We start from the raw sequence: 23,208 nt of genomic DNA, 5'->3' as shown, positions 1-23,208 counted from the left end.
GGGCTTCCCTGATAGCTCAGTTGGTAAAGAATCTGTCTGTAATGCAGGAGACCCCGGTTCTATTCTTGGGCTTCCCTTGTGGCTCAGCTGGTAAAGAATGTGCCTGAAATGCAGGAGACCTGGGTTCGATCCCTGGGTTGGGAAGATCCCCTGGAGAAGGGAAAGGCTACCCACTCCAGTATTCTGGCCTGGAGAATTCCATGGACAGTATAGTTCAGTTCAGTTCACTCAGTCTTGTCTGACTCTTTGTGACCCCATGGACTAGACACACCAGTCTTCCCTGTCCATCACCAACTCCCAGAGCTTGTTCAAACTCATATCCATCGAGTCAGTGATGCCATCCAACCATCTCATCCTCTGTTGTCACCTTCTCCTCCCGCCTTCCATCTTTCCCAGCATCAGGGTCTTTTAAACTGAGTCAGTTCTTCATATCAGGTGGCCAAAGTACTGGAGTTTCAGCTTCAGCAGCAGTCCTTCCAATGAATATTCAAGACTGATTTCCTTTAGGATAGACTGGTTGGTTCTCCTTGCAGTCCAAGGGACTCTCAAGAGTCTTCTCCAACACCACAGTTCAAAAGCATCAATTCTTCAGTGCTCAGCTTTCTTTATGATCCAACTCTCACATCCATACATGACTACTGGGAAAACCATAGCTTTGACTAGATGGACCTTTGTTGGCAAAGTAATATCTCTGCTTTTTAATATGCTGTCTAGTTTGGTCATAGCTTTTCTTCCAGGGAGCAAGTGTCTTTTAATTTCATGGCTGCAATCACCATCTGCAGTGATTTTGGAACCCCCAAAATAAAGTATGTCACTCTTTCTGTTGTTTCCCCATCTTTTGAAGTGATGGGACCGGATGCCATGATCTTAATTTTCTGAATGTTGAGTTTTAAGCCAACTTTTTCACTCTCCTCTTTCACTTCCATCAAGAGGCTCTTCAGTTCCACTTCACTTTTTGCCATGAGAGTGGTATCATCTGCATATCTGAGGTTACTGATATTTCTCCCAGAAATCTTGATTCCAGCTTGTGCTTCATCCAGCCTGGCATTTCACATGATGTACTCTGCATATAAGTTAAATAAGCAGGGTGACAATATACAGCCTTGACGTTCTCCTTTCCCAGTTTGGAACCAGTCTGTTGTTCCATGGCCAGTTCTAACTGTTGCTTCCTGACCTGCATACAGATTTCTCAGGAGGCAGGTCAGGTGGTCTGGTATTCCCATCTCTTGAAGAATTTTCCACAGTTTGTTGTGATCCACACAAAGACTTTGGCATAGTCAGTACAGCAGAAATAGATGTTTTTCTGGAACTCTCTTGCTTTTTTGATAATCCAGTGGATGTTGGCAATTTGATTTCTGGTTCCTCTGCCTTCTCTAAAACCAGCTTGAACATCTGGAAGTCCATGGTTCACATACTGTTGAACCCTGGCTTGGAGAATCTTGAGCATTACTTTGCTAGCATGTGAGATGAGTGCAGTAGTGTGGTCGTTTGGCCGTTCTTTGGCATTGCCTTTTTTTGGGATTGGAATGAAAACTAACCTTTTCCAGTCCTGTGGCCACTGCTGAGTTTTCCAGATTTGCTGGCATATTGAGTGCAGCACTTTCATAGCATCACTTTCAGGATTTGAAATAGCTCAGCTGGAATTCCATCACCTCCACTAGCTTTGTTTGTAGTGATGCTTCCTAAAGCCCACTTGACTTCACCTTTCAGGATGTCTGGCTCTAGGTGGGTGATCACACCATCATGGTTATCTGGGTCATAAAGATCTGTTTTGTATAGTTCTTCTGTGTATTCTTGCCACCTCTTATTATTATCTTCTGCTGTTGTTAGATCCATACCATTTCTGTCCTTTATTGTGCTCATCTTTGCATGAAATGTTCCCTTGGTATCCCTAATTTTCTTGAAGAGATCTCAAGTCTTTCCCATTCTATTGTTTTCCTGTATTTCTTTGCATTGATCACTGAGGAAGGCTTTCTTTTCTCTCCCTGCTGTTCTTTGGAACTCTGCATTCAAATAGGTATATCTTTCCTTTTCTGCTTTGCCTTTAGCTTCTCTTCTTTGCTCAGCTATTTGTAAGCCCTCGTCAGACAACCATTTGCCTTTTTGCATTTCTTTTTCTTGGGGATTGTCTTGATCACTGCCTCTTGCACAATGTCATGAACCTCCGTCCATAGTTCTTCAGGCACTCTGTCTATGAGATCTAATCCCTTGAATCTATTTCTCACTTCCACTCTATAATCGTAAGGGATTTGATTTAGGTCATACCTGAATGGTCTAGTGGTTTTCCCTACTTTCTTCAGTTTAAGTCTGAATTTGTCAATAAGGAGTTGATGATCTGAGCCAGAGTCAGCTCCCAGTCTTGTTTTTCCTGACTGTATAGAGCCTCTCCATCTTTGGCTGCAAAGAATATAATCAATCTTATTTCAGTATTGACCATCTGCTGATGCCCACGTGTAGAGTCTTCTCTTGTGTTATTGGAAGAGAGTGTTTGCTATGACCAGTGCATTCTCTTGGCAAAACTCTGTTAACCTTTGCCCTGATTCATTTTGTACTCCAAGGCCAAATTTACCTGTTACTCCAGGTAGCTCTTGACTCCCTACATTTGCATTCCAGTCCCCTATAATGATGAGGACATCTTTTTTTGGTGTTAGTTTTAAAAGGTTTTGTAGGTCTTCATAGAACCATTCGACTTTAGCTTCTTTACAATTACTGATGGGGGTGTAGACTTGGATTTCTGTGATATTGAATGGTTTGCCTTGGAAATGAACAGAGATCATTTTATCGTTTTTGATATTGCATCCAAGTACTGCATTTTGGACTCTTTTGTTGACTATGGTGGTTGCAAAAAGTCGAACATGACTGAGTGACTTTCACTTTGAGAAACTGAGTACAGAAAAAGTTCACAGGCCTCAGAGTGGCCTTGGGTGTGTGTCCTGGGTCACCTGCCAGCTGGTAAAGGTGGGAGTGTAGGTGAGAGGGCTGTGGTTCTCCTCACACTGGCTGTAACGGGAAAGAATGAATCCTGGCTCGAGACAGAGCCCTTCGGGAGGCTGAACCCTGCCCCTTGGTTCTTAGGTGAAGGTTGTCCCCTGAAGCTGAGCCCCTGCCTGGCCTTCTGTGACATGGCACTGGGAGGATGGCTGGGGCCTGGTAGTCAGAGTGCTTGGTGGAAAATGCCCTGACTGCAAAGTCAAGTCCATGCCACCAGCTGGCTCCATAACCACTTTCAGCCGTCACTTTTCAGTCTGTAAAATAAGGGGATTGCAATGCTTCTTGAACAGTACTATGCGGACGAATCACTGGGGAACTCGTTAACATGCAGAGTCTGGTTCAGTGGGTCTGGGATGGGGCCCAGGACTGCATTTCTAACAAGCTCTCAGGAGACAGCGCTGCTACAAGACGACACTCTGAGTAGCAAGGGATTAGCTTATAGTGTCCTTTTAAATTCTACCAGTGATTCTTCCTGGCTCACACACCAGGGACTTTTGATTTGATTTCAGAAAGCTGGGGACTAGTCTGAAGTCTGCCCTCTTCAATGTTGGGAGCTTGTTCTTCCTGGTCACCTGGGGAACCGTCCAAGAATAAGATAGGAGCCTGTGTCTTGGCTTCATCTTTGCTTCTGGATATAGCTACTCCTAGTATAATGTGTAGTCTTAATGGTAGGCTCTTTTCATCTCAGTATGGTGACCTGGAAGATCAGTCATCAGCATTTCCCACTTACGACTTCTAGAAGCCCAAAGCAAAGAGACCAAACTGGACAGTCATTCATGTGAGCTTTTGTAGTAAAGATCTTAGGCTTGTAGAGCTGGAAGGGAACCTAGAGATTTGTGTGGGGTTTGCTTTTGGGGTTGTTTTTTTTTCTCTTGGTCACACTGTGCAGCTTATGGGGTCTTAGTTCCCCCACCAGGGATTGAACCTATGCCCTCAGCAGTCAAAGCTTGGAGTCCTAACCACTGGACCGCTAGGGAATTCCTGGGAACCTAGAGATTTGAACCGGACACTTGCCTTTGCCATGGCAGAGCCCCATGAGGTGAAGGGACTTGCCAAGGATCTACAGGCAAGGAAGGGTTGACCTGGGATGTCATTCAGTTGCCTCCACTCCCAAGAAGTGTGTGTTGTGTTCAGATGTGAAGTACTTATATGTGTGTTTTAAGTCTGTGAGTAGCAAACTGTACTGAATTGTTCTGTTATGACAAATATGAAATATCTCCACATTGTCTTTTTTATTTAATTATTCTCTGTTATTTTTCTCAGTGTCAACCTGCATCTGCAGCTGACTGGTCTAAGGATATACGAACTTGCAAGGTTTTAAGTGCACAGTCTTTGAATAAATGGCTGGTTATATGTAGTAACAGAGCTGAAAGTGTGACAGAGAACTTTCTGAACTGCTTGAGAAGAGTTGGAGGTCCCATGGGATTTAATGTGGATTGCCCCAAAATGTGAGAAGATGCTGAAATTTCTCCTCATTTTTTTCATAAGTTAATATGGTTTGATTAGAAAGGTAATAGGAGTTAATGGCTGAAAGAGCTACAAATGTTTCTTTATGTCGGTAAAATTTCCTACTATAGAGTCCCAAGAAAATAGTTACACGTAGAGTTGGCAATGATTAAAATTTTATCCAGTTAAGATGTATTTTATGTTGGTCTTTGTAAAACTTTATTTTCATAATTCTTACTAGGCAGTAGTCTCATTACCTCAATGTTTTTCCAGTACTAGTTGAGATATGAATTCTTAATAAATCCATATATTGCCTTCTCAGCTTTTTTCTTAATTCCTCCATATCACTTGTTTATAAAACTTAACAGCAGTCAGGATATTAACAAAAGTTGCATTTCCTGACTTATTTGATAGATTTTATGATTTAAAATTTAATGTAAAAATAAATCTGAAACAAGTTTTCTTCTTCTGTTCCTGTGGCATAAGATTAGTCATCTAGATAGTTTGCTGATAGAACCAGGTCATTCATTTAGCCTTTGAACATTTATTGAGTATCTACTATTACATAGTAAATGCTATGCTATTTGCATGGGATGAGAGAAATATGACACTTTCAATTTAGTAAGGAATCCATTGATATACAATCACACTCAAAGCTGAATACTGTTTTAATTTAGAAAAGCCACAAAGTTGGTCATGCCTTACTTCATTGCTTAAAAAAAGAACAACAGATACTTCTTTCTCTTTGTTGTAGTGGAGGTGCAAATGTCCTAATTGCCAGGATGGGGAATTATTCTTTAAATACGTGGTTCCTAATTAGTTACATCATCAGCTCAGGAATTGTTGTAAACCGTAGCTGTTCCCGAAGTCTCATTTTACACTGTCGTCTAGAGTTCTCTTCTTATCAAATCTGTTAACAAATCGCCTGGTTTGAGTTTCATCTGCTCTAATTTCTCTCAACCCATGAGGTAAGAAGACAGGAAAAGATTAAAGAAAGAAGCTACAGTCTCAGACCTGGACTGGCATCACAGGCTCTTTTTCACCCAAATTCCAACAAGTCTGTGCTCTTGTTCTGTTCTTGGTCTGTTTTGTTTGAAAGCTCATATTTTATTCCATCCTTTTTCTCTCCTGTGACATATCTATTTACTTATTAGATTTATATGCGTAGCTTCTCCCATCTGAAACAGAACTGCTGGTCACTCCTGTTGTAACCAGTGCGAGGCAGATGTTGGTCCTGCCACTTGGTGGGCAAGCTTTCAAAGGCCCCTGGGCATTGGGACCATTCCAATCATGTATACATAGGAGAGGTTGAACCCATGTCAAGAAAATAGATCTATAAATTCCTCTGAGTGGAATCATTTTCTGTAACCTCTGGCCCCTAATATACTGTAGCCACAGAACAGATAATTGATAAGTACTTGTCCACTGATTGATTGATTAATTAAGGTTAGATATTCCAGGCTCCATGCAAGGTGCCACTAGGAAAAAAAAAAATCTTTTAGTTTGAATCATACAGATTAACTGGATATCTCGATCTCAGTAATCTAATGATTTTTATTTTAGAGTTCCCATGGAAATTCAGATTACAGAATTTTTAGTCCCAATTTAACTTGAACTCTGTTTCAGTGTTTGATAATGAGACTTGTAGTTTCAAAAGTATGCCTTCAATTCCATTTTGAACAACAGAATTGTTGTTTAGATAGAATCTGTGGGGACTCTATACAATGGAGAAAATTTCAGTTTTCACTAATCTGTTTTTTATGTTAATAAAAATAGTAATTAAATGTTTCTGGCATATCTTGTTTGAGAGAAGCAATTTTAGACAATTTTAGGTTTCAGTTTAATGATTTTTTTCCCTCAAATTATAGTCTGTTATAAATATTGACTGCTATTATTTTTAACGCTATATGATTATGTGCTACTAAAATTTATACATTTTCAAAATTAATCTTTTTATGTAGCATAAAAGTACAAGAAAATCCAGCTGCGTTTATTCACGCTATACAGAAGCATGTTAAATATGAGGTTCAGTTGGTAAGTATAGGATAGTTTTTCGTGTTTTGAGGTATAATTTTTATTTTTCTTCTTATCTAATAGTCTTGAAAGCAGGAATTTGAACATATTCTCCCACATGTTTTCAAATTGCTGTGCATTTCCCCAAACACCCAAAAAGTATTAATCTTGATATTTTAACCAGATATTTTATTTTCCTTTCATATTTCTAATATTAATTTTTAACCCAGGTGGCACTAGTGGTAAAGAATCTGCCTGCGAATGCAGGAGACACAAGAGATGTGGGTTCGATCCCTGGGTTGGGAAGATCCCCTGGAGAAGGGAATGGCAACCCACTCCCGTATTCTTGCCTGGAGAATCCCATGGACCGAGGAACCTGGTGGGCTACAGTCCATGGGAACCGAAAAGATGTGGACACGGCTGAGCGCCCACCCCTTTATCAACTTGTTGGACATCTGCATATTTTCAGCTTGTGGGTGGGGGTCATCTTTTACTTAAGGTTTAAGATTAATTGACTCTCATCCCGTAAGTGTTGGGGCACCCAGTTTTGTTCTCATGTTTCAGGGGTTCTTGGAAGGTCACCTATGGTCCCATGTCCCTTTTCCCCTGAATTCTTGTCCCCCTTCATGGGTGCCCTTTCCTTCTGCTTTATAACACCCTGGGGGATACCCACAATTGCTGCATTTCCCAAAGTATCGTGTGTGTGTGTATGCATGTTGTGTGTGGTGAGTGTGTGTATGTGTATGTGTGGTGTGTGTATATGTATGTGGGGTATGTGGGTAGTGTGTGCCTGTGTGTGTGGTAAATGTGTGTGTGTGTCTGTCATGAATGTATGTGTGTGTGTGGTGTGGTGTGTGTGTGTAGTGAGTGTGTGTATGTGTGTGTGGTGTGTGTGTAGTGAGTGTATGTGTGTATGGTGTGTATGTATGTGTGGTGTGTGTGTGTAGTGTGTGCATGCGTGTGTGGTGAGTGTGTGTGGTGAGTGTGTGTATGTATGTTGTGAGTGTCTGTGTGTGGTATGGTGTGTGTGTGTGTAGTTAGCGTGTGTGTGTAGTGTGTGTATATGTATGTGTATGTGTGTGTGTAGTGAATGCATGTGTGTGGTGAGTGTGTGTTTATGTGTGTGTGTGTGTGTGGTGTGTGTAGTGAGTGCATATGTGTGTGGTGTGTGTATATGTATGTGTGGGGTGTGTGTATAGTGTGTGCATGTGTGTGTGGTGAGTGTATGTGTGTGTGTTGTGAGTGTATGTGTAATTTGTGTGTATAGTGAGTGTGTGTATATGTATGTGTGTGGTGTGGTGTGTGTGTAGTGAGTGTATGTGTGTGTGATATGTGTGGGTGTGGTGAGTGTGTGTATGTGTGTGTGTGTTGTGAGTGTATGTGTGTTTGTGGTGTGGTGTGTGTATAGTGAGTGCATGTGTGTGGTGAGTGTGTGTATGTGTGTGTGTGTTGTGAGTGTATGTGTGTTTGTGGTGTGGTGTGTGTGTAGTGAGTGTGTGTGTGTAGTGAGTGTGTGTGTGGTGAGTGTATGTATGTGTGTGTGTTGTATAGCTGACTTTGCTGAGGGTTTGGGGCCAAGGCACGATTACATCACATACCACCATTCCAGACAAGTTAAAATTGATTTACATTTTCGTAAAGGATCGCTCAACCCTTCCCGTGTCCTGGACATGTTCGCTTGGCCTCTCACTGCACTGCAGTGCTTCTCTGCCCAGCTCCTTTCTTACTCCCCTGGCTCATTCATCCCAGCTCCCAGCCTTGCTATTCATGTCTCACACAAAGCAGTTTAGTTAGCTAGCTCTTTCCACAAAAATTTGCCCATAAGGATGTTATTAACCAAAGAAATTCTCACTCTAAGAGCATTTATTTTTCACTTTAAAATGTAAAATTGAACTTGCAGAAAAGTTGCAAGAATAGTACTGTTGCTGCTGCTGCTGCTAAGTCGCTTCAGTCGTGTCCGACTCTGTGCAACCCCATAGACGGCAGCCAACCAGGCTTCCCTATCCCTGGGATTCTCCAGGCAAGAACACTGGAGTGGGTTGCCATTTCCTTCTCCAATGCATAAAAGTGAAAAGGAAAGTCAAGTTGCTCAGTCGTGTCTGACTCTTCGCGACCCCATGGACTGCAGCCCACCAGGCTCCTCCACCCATGGGATTTTCCAGGCAAGAGTACTGGAGTGGGGTGCCATAAAGAACTCTAATACACCATTCACTCAGATTCCCCGATTGTTGGCATTTGATCATGTTTACTATCATTTTCTGTCATTTCCTCTCCTCCCTCTCTCCCTCCCTCTTTCCCTTCCTCCCTCCCTATCTTATTTATTTATTTTTTCCTAAACATTTGAGAGTAAGTTACAGGCATGATGCACATTACCCTTTTAATACAGTTATGCACATTTCCTACAAACAGGGTCACTCTCCTATGGAACCACAGAACAACCATCAAAATCAGGGAGCAGTATAACCAACTACTCTACCACTCCATTCACATTTCTCCATTTGTCCCCAGAAGGTTTTCTCTAATGAATAGATCTAATATATTGCATTTAGTTGCCTTTTCTCTTTAATCTCTCCTTCAGTTTGTGACAGTTCCGTAGTTTCCGTTGACTTGGATGACCTTCCAGTTTTTAAGAGTATAGTAGACCAGTTATTTAATACAGTGTCTCTCACTTTGGGTTCGTCTACTGTTTCTTTATCATTAAATTCAGTTTATGCACTTTGGGCAGCAGTATCACAGGAATGATTCTGTGTTCTTACCCGGGGTACTCCATTACTAGGGTGGTTTCTGTCAAGCTTCTTCTTTATAAAGTTACACTTTTTGGTAATTAAGATTTTTTTGGTAGGGACATACTTTGAGACTATGTAAATATCCTGTTCTTCATCAAACTTCACCCACTAGTGTTAGAATCCATTGATAATTCTTGTCTTAATCCATTCCTACAGCCTATGTGCATGCACTCAGTTGCTCAGTCGTGTCTGAGTCTTTGAGCCCCTATGTCCAAATTGTCCTTGGTTTTGCCAGTAGGAACCCCATTCAGTATGGCTTCTGTCTTTTTGATGTTTTCTTATCTTTCTTGGAACACTTCCTTACTGTCTGGCACAGTAAAATATTCCAGGTTAATTTAAGTTTTTCTGCCCAACTCTGGAATTGTGTATTTCTCCAATGAACCCTGACTCCTTTTGGAAGAGATCAGTATCACAAACCAAGATCTGGGCACTGGGTGTGCTTATTTGCTGCTGGGGTGTCACGGCCCCTAGGCTTTCCCAATGGGCAAAGCTAGGAAATATGTATATATGTGTGTATGCTTAGGCTTCCCTGGTGGCTCAGTAGTGAAAAGTTTGCCTGTGGTGCAGGAAATGTGGATTCAGTCCCCGAGTGGAGAAGATCTCCTGGAGAAGGAAACGGCAGTTCACTCCAGTATTCTTGCCTGGGAAATCCAGTGGACAGAGGAACCTGGTGGGCTAGTCTGTGCGGTCACAAGAGTTGGACACGACTTAGCGACTGAACTACCACCACTGCTTGGGTGTTCATATATATACATGCACACTTGCATCTATTTTATTGCTGTATGTATCTATGTATATATTAAAATATTTTATCAAAATTTTAAATATGAAACGTGTTCAGGTCCCCAGTTGCAACCCAGTGCCGCAGGAGATGGTACTCCCTTTCCATATCTGTACCCCTTATCTCTGAGAGTGAGAAACATGGCCCTTTTCATTCTCCACATACTTGCTTACTTCTCCAGCCCTGGTGTGTAACCAGTCTCACTTGGCTCTGACCTTCTTATAGTCCTGGTTCCCATTGGGCCACTCCTCCTTAGCCCCAGATTCACAGGATGCAAGGCAGGAAGGCCCCTGAGATAATTTTTCCGGTACTTTAAAAATATTTTCTTCTGCTTTATATGATTAAGTGTAAATAATTTTCGCTTTTGATGTTATGATTTGGAACAATTCTATAGGTGAAAAAAGTCACTATATTTGTTTTCTGTTGATTATGACAGTGCCTGTCTTTTCTATAATTTGGGGGATGGGGGTGGTTGAAAGTAGAGAATAAAAGATAGGAAGGAGGTGGAGTTAGGCCAGGAGAGGTCCTTCTGTGAGGGAAATACCTGATGGTAAGTGTAAGCAGTAACAGAGAAGACTGGAATTTACCAGGGCACCTGAAGCTTCTTTCTCCTTATTTTCCCTCCCATCATACCCTACATTCAAGTCCGAGTAAACAAACAAAAACAAAAACTGTTGTTTTTTAATTTTGGATGTCCAGTGCCTAATGGGGAAAAGACTACGATTTAAGTGAATTCTCCACTTTGCTTGTCTCTGGATGCAGTTGGGGAGTGGGGAGCTGGAGAGCCACAGGGAAGGGTCACTGCAAAGAAGAGAGGTAATGGGAGGAAAAGCTAGGTTGGAAGGGAATTTGAGGAAACTGAATCAAATCAGGAGAGAAACAGAGAGGAAGGAAGAGCCCAAGGAGGTGGTAGGATTGGAGGGGGGCTTTGCAGAGCAGATGGCTGATGAGAAGGCATTTCAAAAGGCTTAGATTCATTGTCTTCTCTTTAAAGACCATTTAAGAGAAGAATTGTAGGTGTGCTGTTCGCCTCTTGGGAGTGTAACGGTGAAAGATGTTATGGAAATTCATTGTTTTTTAAAGCATCCTCTCAACATAAGTAAATTGACTTTCTTCTTTTTGTTGTTGCTGCTGTCTGTTTTGTTTTTAGGTGATGTGTATTCTGCCTTCTATTCAGACCAGCTATTATGATTCCATTAAAAAATATTTGAGCTCCGACTGCCCAGTCCCCAGCCAGTGTGTGCTTGCTCAGACATTGAATAAGCAGGGGATGATGCTGAGTGTCGCCACCAAGATTGCCATGCAAATGATCTGTAAACTCGGGGGTGAGCTCTGGGCGGTGGAGATCCCGGTGAGGAACTGCCTCTCTTTTCCTTTTAGTCACCAATCAGTTATGAATTTTAAAAAGTGAATCAAAGTAGGAGATATTTTCATGTGATTCTAGAAATATTTGCACTGTTTGTTTATTGGGTCGGTTTGTTGTTTATCTGTTTGTCTGCTCTGGGTTCCGTTATACACCAGCCACTGGGAAGGTCTGGAGGGTGAGTTGTGGCCCCTGTCCTCGTGGCGCTTGAGTCAAGCTGGTAACAGAATATTTCACGGAAGAGAATCTAGTCTGGCATCGACTTGGAGGGACTTGATTTGGAGCCATCATTTAAAATCTGGGTTCTGTGGCCCCTGCCTTTCCCTGCCACTACCTTGCAGAGGACCCTTGCACCCTGGGTGGAACGCCTCCCCGCCCCCGCCCCCCCCGCCGGCTTCGCTCCACACTCCGAGGGCTTAAGGAAATAGCAGAGCCTGTGATGTAAACCTCCAGTTTGTGTTGGGAACTGAAAAAATTCTGTTCTCTTTCCTGAACTATGGGCACTGTGGAAGAAGTGAGGAGACGGAGGAATGAGAGCCCGTTGCCTGTTCCCTTAATCAGGATATACAAGGTTACCCTCAGCTGCTCCTCCTGGAGGCATGCATACAAGTGAGGATTCCTTGGAGAGCTAAAGAATGGGGAATGGAATTTCCCTTCAGATTCCTTCAGCTCTGAGGCAAGGGATAAATGATGGACCGCTTTACCGGAACCCTTAAGCCATTGATGGCCCTTGCCTCCCCCAACAGTGGTTGGTGGCCATTTTGGAGTACAGTGTGTCTCTTAATCAAAGTATGTACTCTATTCTTCCCTCTGTCTTTAAGTTTCTCTGGTTTCTGGTTTAATAATCTGCCTCATCTGGACCTTGATCTCCCTGGCTGAGTTTAAATAATTTCACAACCACGGAGAGTCTTTCAAAAACTGCATATTAAGTCATTGCTTAGGAAAATAATACCTAGTTCCATTAAATCATGAAAAATCTAATTTTACAGTTAAAGTCCCTGATGGTGGTTGGTATCAATGTCTGTAAAGATGCATTCAGCCAGAGAACGATGGTGGTTGGATTTGTGGCCAGTATTAACCCCAGAATCACCAGGTACTTTTAAAATTACCCTAACATAGTCTTCAACTGTTTGGACTTCTGATTTAACTAAAGGCTATACAGCAAGGAATAGTTTATATTCTTCACTCATTTTTAAAATATGAACACTTGTGGTCACAAATTATATTCACATATATAAATATATAAATGTGATGGGTAATATTGGAGTAAAATTTAGCTTCAATAAAAATATTTTTATATGTACATTAGGACAGGCTATTTCTTATATGCTCTGTACTAGAAAGTTTACATTCATGATGTCAAGCAGTTGAGAATCAGGTTGCCTGGATTTATATCCTGATCTGCAACTTACCTATCCTGTGTAAATGTTCGAGACATGCTTGTTAATATTTTTAATAGTCACAGAAACTTGATATGGTGGTTGTTTATTTACACAGCTTTTAAAAACATAGGCAGGGGACTTCCCTGGTGGTCCAGTGGTTGAGACTCTGCTCTTTCACTGCAGGGGACACGGGTTTGATCCCTTGTTGGGGGACTAAGATCCCATCTGCTGAGACACACATCCAAAAATAAATAAATAAATAAGAAATAAAATACATCATCTTTAGAACAAAGCAAACATAGGCAGGATGAGGAATAACACATTAAACATTGACTCACAGTACATATTAAATTGTAGTTCTTAGAATTGTTTCAATATTTATAACTATACAATGTGTTTTGAGGCTGTTCACAACAGGTTTGCTTCCTAGAATTAAGCTCTTTGATTTACTGCATTAATTTGTGATCAGGTATATATTTGGGATTGTGGGAAACAGACAAAGCAACAGTTTGCATGCCTCCAACTTCATTCCAGGTTGTATGAGATCCCTGTTCTGTGTGTCACTTCCTTAATCAAACACCTAAGGAAGGCAATGGCACCCCACTCCAGTGCTCTTGCCTGGAAAATCCATGGATAGAGGAGCCTGGTAGGCTGCAGTCCATGGGGTCGCTAAGAGTCGGGAATGACTGATCGACTTCACTTTCACTTTTCACTTTCATGCATTGGAGAAGGAAATGGCAACCCACTCCAGTGTTCTTGCCTGGAGAATCTCAGGGACGGGGAAGCCTGGTGGTCTGCTGTCTCTGTGGTCGCACAGAGTCAGACACGACTGAAGCGACTTGGCAGCAAGGGACTTCTGGCTTCTTAGCAACATTTCTAATTGCATCATGATTATTGCACATTTTTAGAGAACTAGAGAAATGGGGATATTGTATATCACTAAGTCATTATCTTCATTTTACAAGTGCTTTTAATTAATAATTTTAGTAAATGAACTTGCTTCTGAAGTCTAGATTAAGTTAATCATGTTAAGATTTCAATTCCCCAAAGCTTACCTATAGAAATGAAGTTTATCCTTGAGAAATCTTTGAAATTTGAAAGTAAAAGGTCTACTGCTAAACTAATACATTTCCTTAATAATGTAGTGGCCTGTATTTATCAGTGCTTATTATGTACCAAGTGCTGAACCAAGTACTTTGCATATTTTATGTAATTTTTACAACAACCCTATGAAATACTAACTACTTTGCATGCTAAGTCACTTCAGTTGCATCTGACTCTTTGCAACCGCATGGACTATAGCCCACCAGGCTCCTCTGTTCATGGGATTGTCCAGGTAGGAGTATTGGAGTGGGTTGCCATTTTCTCCTCCAGGGATCTTCTGATCCAGGGATTGAACCCAAGTTTTCCATGGCTCCAGCATTGGCAGGCAGATTCTTTACCACTGAGCTACCTGGGGAGCCACTAACTACATTACTATTTTGTAAATTTCCTTGGCACAAATGAGGAAACTGAGGCACACAGTTGGTGAATTTACCAGCCAAGACTTGAACCCAGAGACATATGATGCTAGCACTGTGCTTTAGTTTCTAGTATCAGTCAATTTTATTGAGTGGGAGGGGGTGAGGGAGAGCATTTTAATATAATAGTAATCATATAGTGTATAAAAAGTTATGAACATTGATTTAGTTATAATGTCTACTTCTTAATTTAATACTTATGCATGTTGATAGCAGAACTTTCAAAGGTGAACTTTACTTTGGTTCTTTTCTTACTTTAGGTGGTTTTCCCGCTGTATCCTTCAGAGAACAACAGCTCATGTTGCAGACTGCTTAAAAGTGTTCATGATCGGTACTAAACTCATAGCAGTGGGGGTGGGCTCCAAGGACTGCTCCTTCAGACCCAAAGTCCATAAGCTTCTAGCAGATCAGACAGGTGGAAACAGACTCTTTAAGTCTCCCTCAGTCAATTGGCACCTAGTTGGAGACCCCAAAGCTGTGGCCTGACTCAGGCTGACAGATAGGCTCTGTGGAATTTACGTTTGTGTCTCTGTGTGAAAAACTGAAAGCCAGGAGGAAAGAAAAGTTTGTAGCTGCTGGTGATTCTGGCAAGCAGTTTGAAGGCCAAAAGAAACTTAGCCTGGAGGAACAAGAATTGTGACAGACCAGGTCTACAAACAGGAGAGAAGCCTGGGGAGCTGGGGGTGGGGGTGCTGGCAGGTCAGGTGTGGCATCAGAGGAGAAAATGGGGAAGACAGCAGATGGGGAGGGTGCCCTCCTCACAGAGGAATGCAGTGGAAAGAGGGGTCTGGGGTTCCCATGTCTTTTCTAACCCAGGTCCGAAACTCGCTTGGCCCCTGCCTAGCAATGTGACCTGTACAACTCCCCCCGCCCCCAATCTGCATCATCACAACTATAAACTCTGAGGGGTTGTAAATATTTGTTTCCCAAAAAAGTGCACTTGGTGATATGTCCTGGTAGTGGACTTCTACATATGGTCGTCTTCTATCAAACTAAAACCAATCTCCGGGACCATAAACTCTCCTAATACAATGGTGCCATAGATGCAGGAATTTTATCATATTACTTTCCCTTCACTTCAAAACCTGGTCATTTTTTTAGCAGTAGTTATGAAAAGTTTCTGTTGGGTAGGAGTCTCTGCTCTTTAGGCAGTTTCTTAAAGTGAGTGGAAATTTTTCAGAGTTCACACTGTCAGCGAGACTTATGGGTGAGTCAGTGTGAAGAGATGTTTTTTACAGGAGCAGCCAAGTCTTTTCCTTGTGTTTTCATTATGCTCATTAGAGAAGAAAATTACATAATATTATCCAGTCTTTGAGAGGATTGAAAGAAACTAAATTAGTATTAATTTGGTTTGGGGGAATTTGTATGTCTATGGCATAAATTAAATTTTAATTTATTGCTTAGATATTAAAATTTTACTAAAGAGATATGCTGAGTTTGAGGATATATTATGCCACAGAAGCTATTATGATTCCTTAAATAGCAGAAATGCAGCAATGTTCCAGAAAGTTATCCAATTTTATATTAGGTATAACCCAAATTAGGTATTACCCTATCTCACTGTGGTCTGAAATAGCAAGCTATTTAAACACTGAAATATATGGGAATGTTATTCTTTGTTGGCATTGGACAAGTCATCCTTCTCTTACTAACATCAAATCCTGCAGGGGCGCTGAACAGGTGGTATAGGCATAACCAGGGTTTGCCAGCACGGATAATCGTGTACCGTGACGGTGTCGGCGATGGTCAGCTCCAGACACTCGTTGACTATGAAGTCCCACAACTGCTGAGCAGTGTGATTGAAGCAAGTTCAAATACCAGGTATCAAATGAGTATTCTTTTCCCACTTCCAATTCTAACACATTCATCGCAACTATTAAAATTATTATGTGCATCTGTCTCTTTTATTTTTCGTGTGGTTAAGTTTTGCCCCATTTCTGCTTTATGCAAGTACAGCCACCCCTAGATTGGAGGGTGGTTGGGATAATCTTATGTAAATCGTCTGGGTGCTGTGAGCTTTTGGGGGCCCTGGGTAAGGGTACCAGAAGAAGGCAGGAATCTCCAGAGCAGCTGACACTGAGATTCAGCAGGAAGCTTGCAGGGCTGCTGGCAGCTAAAGATGCTTCGTGCATATTAACATGCTAGGGGAAAAAAAACAAGCTCTGGTTTCAAATTCGAGGCCCAGATCAACACAAGGGTGAAAGGCTCTGACGTGCAGGCACTAATCTGCAGTTCAGGTGTGTAGAAGATGCTGAGTGCGGTGTGGGTGCTGTGAAATCAAGGCTGCACTTGGAAATCAGACCATGCTAAACACCAAGAACCTTTCTCTACTGTCAGATTTCTAGATTCGATGCCTTGCTCCATTTTCCTCCATGATTATATCCAGTGGTAAGTGCAAGAAAAATGTTAGAACCAGAAAAATGGAGGAGGATTATGATCTTAAGATGGCTTCTTAAAATCCTCAGAAAGCCTTATATTCCAAGTTGTGCATAGCACTCCCTCTCCTCTGTAGGGTTATACCATCATACAACTGTTGAGGCTCAAAGAGCCAAACCTTGACCTCATCAGTGACCATCAGAGAGGAGGGAGAGCATCATAGCTCAGTGGCAAAACCACGTTTAGCTGCATTCAAACTATCAGAGCCAAACTTTCTCATTCCCCACTGACCTTGGGTCACTTCATTTCAGTTCAGTTGCTCAGTCGTGTGTGACTCTTTGTGACCCCATGGTCTGGAGCACGCCAGGCCTTCCTGTCCATCACCAACTCCCAGAGCTTGCTCAAACTCATGTCCATCGAACCCATGATGCCATCCAACCATCTCACTCTCTGTCATCCCCTCTCCTCTTGCCTACAGTCTTTCCCAGCATCAGGGTCTTTTCCTGATGAGTCAGTTCTTCATATCAGGTGGCCAAAGTATTGGAGCTTCAGCTTCAGCATCAGTCCTTCCAATGAGTATTCAGGACTGATTTCCTTTAGGATTGACTGGTTGGATCTCCTTGCAGTCCAAGGGACTCTCAAGAGTCTTCTCCAACACCACAGTTCAAAAGCATCAATTCTTCAATGCTCAGCCTTCCTGTGGTTCAACTCTCACATCCATACATGAATACTGGAAAAAAACCATAGCTTTGACAGACCTTTGTTGGCAAAGTGATACCTCTACTTTTTAATATGCTGTCTAGGTTGATCATAGCTTTTCTTCCAAGGAGCAAGCATTTTTTAATATCATGGTTGCAGTCACCATCTGCAGTGATTTTGGAGCTCAAGAAAATAAAGTCTGTCACTATTTCCATTGTTTCCCTATCCATTTGCCATAAAGTGATGGGACCAGATGCCATGATCTTAATTTTCTGAATGTTGAGTTTTAAGCCAACTTTTTCACTCTCCTCTTTCACTTTCATCAAGAGGCTTTTCAGTTCCACTTTGCTTTCTGCCATGAGAGTGGTATCATCTGCATATCTGAGGTTATTGATATTTCTCCTGGAAATCTTGATTCCAGCTTGTGCTTCATCCAGCCCGGCATTTCACACGATGTACTCTGCATAGAAGTTAAATAAACAGGGTGGCAATATACAGCCTTGATGAACTCCTTTCGCAATTTGGAACCAGTCCATTGGTCCATGTCCGGTTCTAACAGTTGCTTCTTGACCTGCATACAAATTTCTCAGGAGGCAGGTCAGCTGGTCTGGTATTCCTATCTCTTGAAGAATTTTCCACAGTTTGTTGTGATCCACACAGTCAAAGGCTTTAACATAATCAATGAAGCAGAAGTAGATGTTTTTCTGGAACTCTCTTGCTTTTTTGATGATCCAGCGGATGTTGGCAATTTGATCTCTGGTTCCTCTGCCTTTTCTAAAACCAGCTTGAACATCTGGAATTTCTTGGTTCATGTACTGTTGAAGCTTGACTTGGGGAATTTTGAACATTACTTTCCTGGTATGTGAAATGAGTGCAATTGTGTGGTAGTTTGAACATTCTTTGGCATTGCCTTTCTTTGGGATTGGAATGAAAACTGATCTTTTCCAGTCCTGTGGCCACTGCTGAGTTTTCCAGATTTGCTGGCATGTTGAGTGCAGCACTTACACAGCATCATCTTTTAGAATTTGAAATACCTCAACTGGGATTCCATCACCTCCACTGGCTTTGTGCGTAGTCATGCTTCCTCAGGCCACTTAATTTCGGATTCCAGGATGTCTGGCTCTATGTGAGTGATCACACCATCGTGATTATCTGGGTCATTAAGATACTTTTTTGTATAGTTCTTCTGTGTATTCTTGCCACCTTTTAATATCTTCTGTTTCTGTCAGGTTCATACTGTTTCTGTCCTTTACTGTACCCATCTTTGCATGAAATGTTCCCTTGGTATCTCTAATTTTCTTGAAGAGATCTCTAGTCTTTCCCATTCTACTGTTTTCCTCTATTTCTTTGCATTGATCACTGAGGAAGGCTTTCTTATCTCTCCTCGCTATTCTTTGGAACTCTGCATTCAGATTGATATATCTTTCCTTTTCTCCCTTGACTTCAGCGTCTCTTCTTTTCTCAGCTATTTGTAAGGCCTCTTCAGACAACCATTTTGCCTTTTTGCATTTTCTTGGGGATTGTCTTGATACTGCCTCTTGTACAATGTCATGAACCTCTGTCTGTAGTTTTTCAGCCACTCTATGAGATCTAATCCCTTGAATCTATTTGTCTCTTCCACTGTGTAATTGTAAGGGAGTTGATTTTGGTCATACCTGAATGGTCTAGTGGTTTTCCCCACATTCTGCAAGTTAAGTCTGAATTTGGCAATGAGAAGTTCATGATATGCGCAACAGTCAGCTCCTGGCCATGTTTTTGGTGCTTCTCCATCTTTGGCTGCAAAGAATATAATCAATCTGATCTCAGTATTGACCATCTGGTGATGTCCACGTGTAAGTCTTCTCTTGTGTTGTTGGAAGAGGGTGTTTGCTATGACCAGTGCATTCTCTTGGCAAAACTCTGTTAACCTTTGCCCTGCTTCATTTTGTACTTCAAGGCCTAACTTGCTTGTTACTTCACTTCCTATGTTTGCATTCCAGTCCTCTATAATGAAAAGAACATCTTTTTTTGGTCACTTTTTTGGTTAGTTCTAGAAGGTCCTGTAGGTCTTCATAGAACCATTCAGCTTCAACTTCTTTGGCATTAGTATTTGGGGCATAGACTTGGATTACTGTGATATTGAATAGTTTGCCTTGGAAACAGAGATCATTCTGTCGTTTTTGAGATTGCATTCAAGTACTGCATTTCAGACTCTTTTGTTGACCCTGAGGGCTACTCCATTTCTTCTAAGGGATTCTTGCCCACAGTAGTAGATATAATGGTCATCTGAATTAAATTCAACCATCCCAGTCCATTTTAGTTCACTGATTCCTAAAATGTAAATGTTCACTCTTGCGATCTCCTGTTTGACCACTTCTAATTTACCTTGATTCATAGACCTAACATTCCAGGTTCCTATGCAATATTGTTCTTTACAGCATTGGACTTTACTTTCACCACCAGACACATCCATCACTGGGCATTGTTTTCTCTTTGGCTCCGTCTCTTTATTCTTTTTGGCGTTATTTCTCCACTCTTCTCCAGTAGCATACTGGGCACCTACCAACCTGGTGAGTTCATCTTTCAGTGCCTATCCTTTTGCCTTTCCATTCTGTTCATGGGTTTCTCAAGGCAAGAATACTGAAGTGGTTTGCATTGGGTCAATCTAACTGATCCAAGAGTCACCAGCATGCAATTTGGGGATTGCAGGATACATTTTAGCAGCTGACAATGCTAAAGAGTTAGTTCTCCTGCACCATGACATCAACTTTTAAAAAGTTTCGAGATTGAAAACATTAATAAAGTATTTTTAAGATAAAGTGCTTAAAGTGAATTTTCAGTGATCTGGAGGTTTCTCCCATAATGGCAAATATTTGTTTTTGTTTAGTCGCCCAGTCATGTCTAACTCTTTTGAGACTCCATGGGCTGTAGCTCACCGGGCTTCTCTGTCTGTGGGATTTCGCAGGCAAGAATACTGCAGTGGGTTCCATTTCCTTCTCCAGGAAATCTTCCCAGCGCAGGGATTGAACTTAAGTTTCCTGCATTGCAGGTGGATTCTTTACCGCTGAGCTACCAGGGGCGAATATTTGGATTTTATCTATTAACACTTAACACCTGGTCATTCAGCATTTGGCCCTAAGGTGTATGTGGTCTGTCCATCCACCCTCCCAGGCATGTGTTTTGCAGGATTCAGAAGCAATGACTGGAGGAGTAAGGAGAGCTGCTAGTTTTCCATTTTTTATTCAGAAATTGAGAAGAAGAGCGAAGGTGAAACAGGGAGATGATTGCTAATGGAAAAAAGAATCTTCTCTTTGTGTATAATTCTATAAATGCTTTCTTTAGAAGTGCTAATTGTAATTTATTGTCCCATGAACCATTCTTGAGAGTCCCTTGGACTGCAAGGAGATCCAGCCAGTCCATTCTAAAGAAGATCAGCCCTGGGTGTTCTTTGGAAGGAATGATGCTAAAGCTGAAACTCCAGTACTTTGGCCACCTCATGCGAAGAGTTGACTCATTGGAAAAGACTCTGATGCTGGGAGGGATTGGGGGCAGGAGGAAAAGGGGACGACAGAGGATGAGATGGCTGGATGGCATCACCAACTCAATGGACGTGAGTTTGAGTGAACTCCGGGAGTTGGTGATGGACAGGCTGGCCTGGCATGCTGCAATTCATGGGGTCTCAAAGAGTCAGGCATGACTGAACGACTGAACTGAACTGATGAACCATTCTTCCCCATCCCCTTTCAATGATGGAAACTGGTCAAGTGATTGGACATACCACACTTTGGCAACAAATGAAGATGATCCTTAATTTAAAGACTGTTTGTATTTCAGGGAGGAGGGGAGATTAGGGGTAATTTTAATTTTCTTTGTTTTGCAGCATTTTGTGAATAAATGAATTTATTTCATTTTAAAATTACCAAAAATATATAAATAAATAGAAAAGGCTGCATGGCTTGGTTTTAGTTCTCTCCGTCTTCTTATTATTACTATTTTTTATTTTGCGTCTCTGGTCTTAAGCCCCAAACTGTCAGTGATTGTGGTCAGGAAGAAGGGCATGCCACGATTCTTGGCGGAAACTGGCCGAAATCTGCAGAACCCACCACTTGGCACTGTCGTGGATTCGGAAGCAACACGGCCGGAATGGCAAGTCTGTTAGAAAAAAATTTTTTAACAAAGCTTTGACCATGTGTGGTCAGGTTCGGCCCTGTTCTGCATGCCTTCTTTCTCACAATCCTTCCTTTCCCCTCAGGTATGACTTTTACTTGATCAGCCAGATGGCCTGTCGGGGAACCGTTAATCCCACCTACTATAATGTCATTTATGATGACAATGGCCTGAAGCCCGACCACATGCAGAGACTCACATTCAAACTGTGTCACGTGTACTACAACTGGATGGTGAGTGACAGCCGTGTACTTGGTTGCAGAGTAGAACTTGGGGTGCCCACCTGGAAGTTGTCCCCCGATTCACCTTTGGCACAATGCCTGAATTTCCACAAAGGAGGGATGAGTGAATGGATGGATGGATGGATGGATGATTTCTCAGTCCACACTGCATGAAACCCACTCTATCATAGACATAAAATACCAGTAACTATTAGAATGCGTTAGCATTGATAATTTCTCGAAGACATTACTATATATATTATTTTATACCGGTCTGGGAGGAAATCAGGGTATTGTTACTTCCAAGTTACAGATGAGACAGTTGAAGGCAACTCAGATGTTGTGTCTGGTGGGAAAGCAATAGGCGTGACTCCATTCCAGAGCTGCTGTCAAGGTCCAAAGCCAAGATTTGCGCGCAGCCCCTCAGAGCATCAAATTGTAGGAAACGTAGGTCAGCCCTCAGTGTGTGGCTCACAGGTCCGGGCGTCATGAAACCTCTCGGCTCCCCATCCTGCCCAGCGAATTTAAGTTCTCAGTGAGCGAGGTTGCCCTTTGTTGGTGAGTTCTTACTGATTTACACACATTCTAATATATGTATAACTAGTGGATGAAAAAAACCTCAGGCAAGAATACTGCTTTGAAGAGTAAGTTTTCCTCTTAATTACTATCAATACATTTTCCTCCTTAGGGCCTAATCAGTATTCCAGCTCCCTGTCAGTATGCACGCAAGCTGACCTTCCTGGTGGCACAAAGCCTTCATAAAGAACCAAGTTTGGAATTAGCCAATTCTCTCTTCTACCTGTGATAACATGAATGGAGAGCATCGCTGGTGGAGGATTCTGAGGAGCCCTTGATGTACTCTGTAAAATCTTCTATAAGCTCAAGGCTGTGGCTCTGGGAAGCAGATTGAGTGTAGTTTTAACTTCTGAGGGGGAAAAAAAAAAAAAAAGCCACAGCAACTGAATCCAAAATGGTTCAGAAGAAATGATGGTTTATTTTTATTTTTTTTATTAAAAAATTTTTTTTTATTGAAGGATGATTGCTCCACAATATTGTGCTTATCTCTGCGTTTCATCAACATGAATCAGCCACATGGTATACACATGTGTTGTTTTATTTTAAAGAGCTTTGTGCTCAGGGTGAATTCTGTGGTGTATAGAGTTAAAATGTACCATCACCTGTAAGGAATACCAAAAAGTTAAATAAGTGCTTGTGTGATATTTTAATGGTAGGGTCTAATTTCCACCCTAAAATTTGCAGAAGTTTTCTTAAAATTATGTTGTAGAGTGTTTTGTTGAGTGGTTTAAGTAGTTGTTAGAAAATAAAGAAAATTGAGAGCATCACATGCGTGTTTATTGTTATTTGAATTTTAGTTGACATTTCATATGAACTGCATTATCTAAGGGCTTTCAGCAAAAACTCTTAGCCCCTAAACCACCTCACCATCACTCTTTGAGTTATATTTCCAAAAGTGAACATTTCAC

General features: G+C 41.7%; 1 protein-coding gene across 1 annotated transcript in view; it reads left to right on the top strand.

Moving 5' to 3' along the window:
- PIWIL4 (piwi like RNA-mediated gene silencing 4) overlaps positions 1–22,760 on the top strand; it is a 55,884-nt gene extending 33,124 nt beyond the window's left edge. Inside the window, exons 12-20 of the mRNA XM_086341935.1 lie at positions 4,255–4,439; positions 6,399–6,471; positions 11,168–11,368; positions 12,370–12,473; positions 14,543–14,613; positions 15,950–16,103; positions 21,357–21,482; positions 21,589–21,736; positions 22,413–22,760. Of these exons, the coding sequence (XP_086198061.1) occupies positions 4,255–4,439; positions 6,399–6,471; positions 11,168–11,368; positions 12,370–12,473; positions 14,543–14,613; positions 15,950–16,103; positions 21,357–21,482; positions 21,589–21,736; positions 22,413–22,529 (1,179 nt within the window). The 3' untranslated portion in view covers positions 22,530–22,760. The remainder of the gene's footprint in view (positions 1–4,254; positions 4,440–6,398; positions 6,472–11,167; positions 11,369–12,369; positions 12,474–14,542; positions 14,614–15,949; positions 16,104–21,356; positions 21,483–21,588; positions 21,737–22,412) is intronic.
- The last annotated feature ends 448 nt before the right edge of the window (positions 22,761–23,208 follow it).

This window comes from Bos grunniens, chromosome 15 (assembly GCF_055505025.1).
Source record: "Bos grunniens cultivar Pamir isolate PY7600 chromosome 15, Bosgru_T2T1.0, whole genome shotgun sequence".
Classification (NCBI taxonomy): Eukaryota; Metazoa; Chordata; class Mammalia; order Artiodactyla; family Bovidae; genus Bos; species Bos grunniens.
The sequence above is the reverse complement of the archived record's forward strand: the minus strand, read 5'-3'. Positions and strand labels throughout refer to the sequence as shown.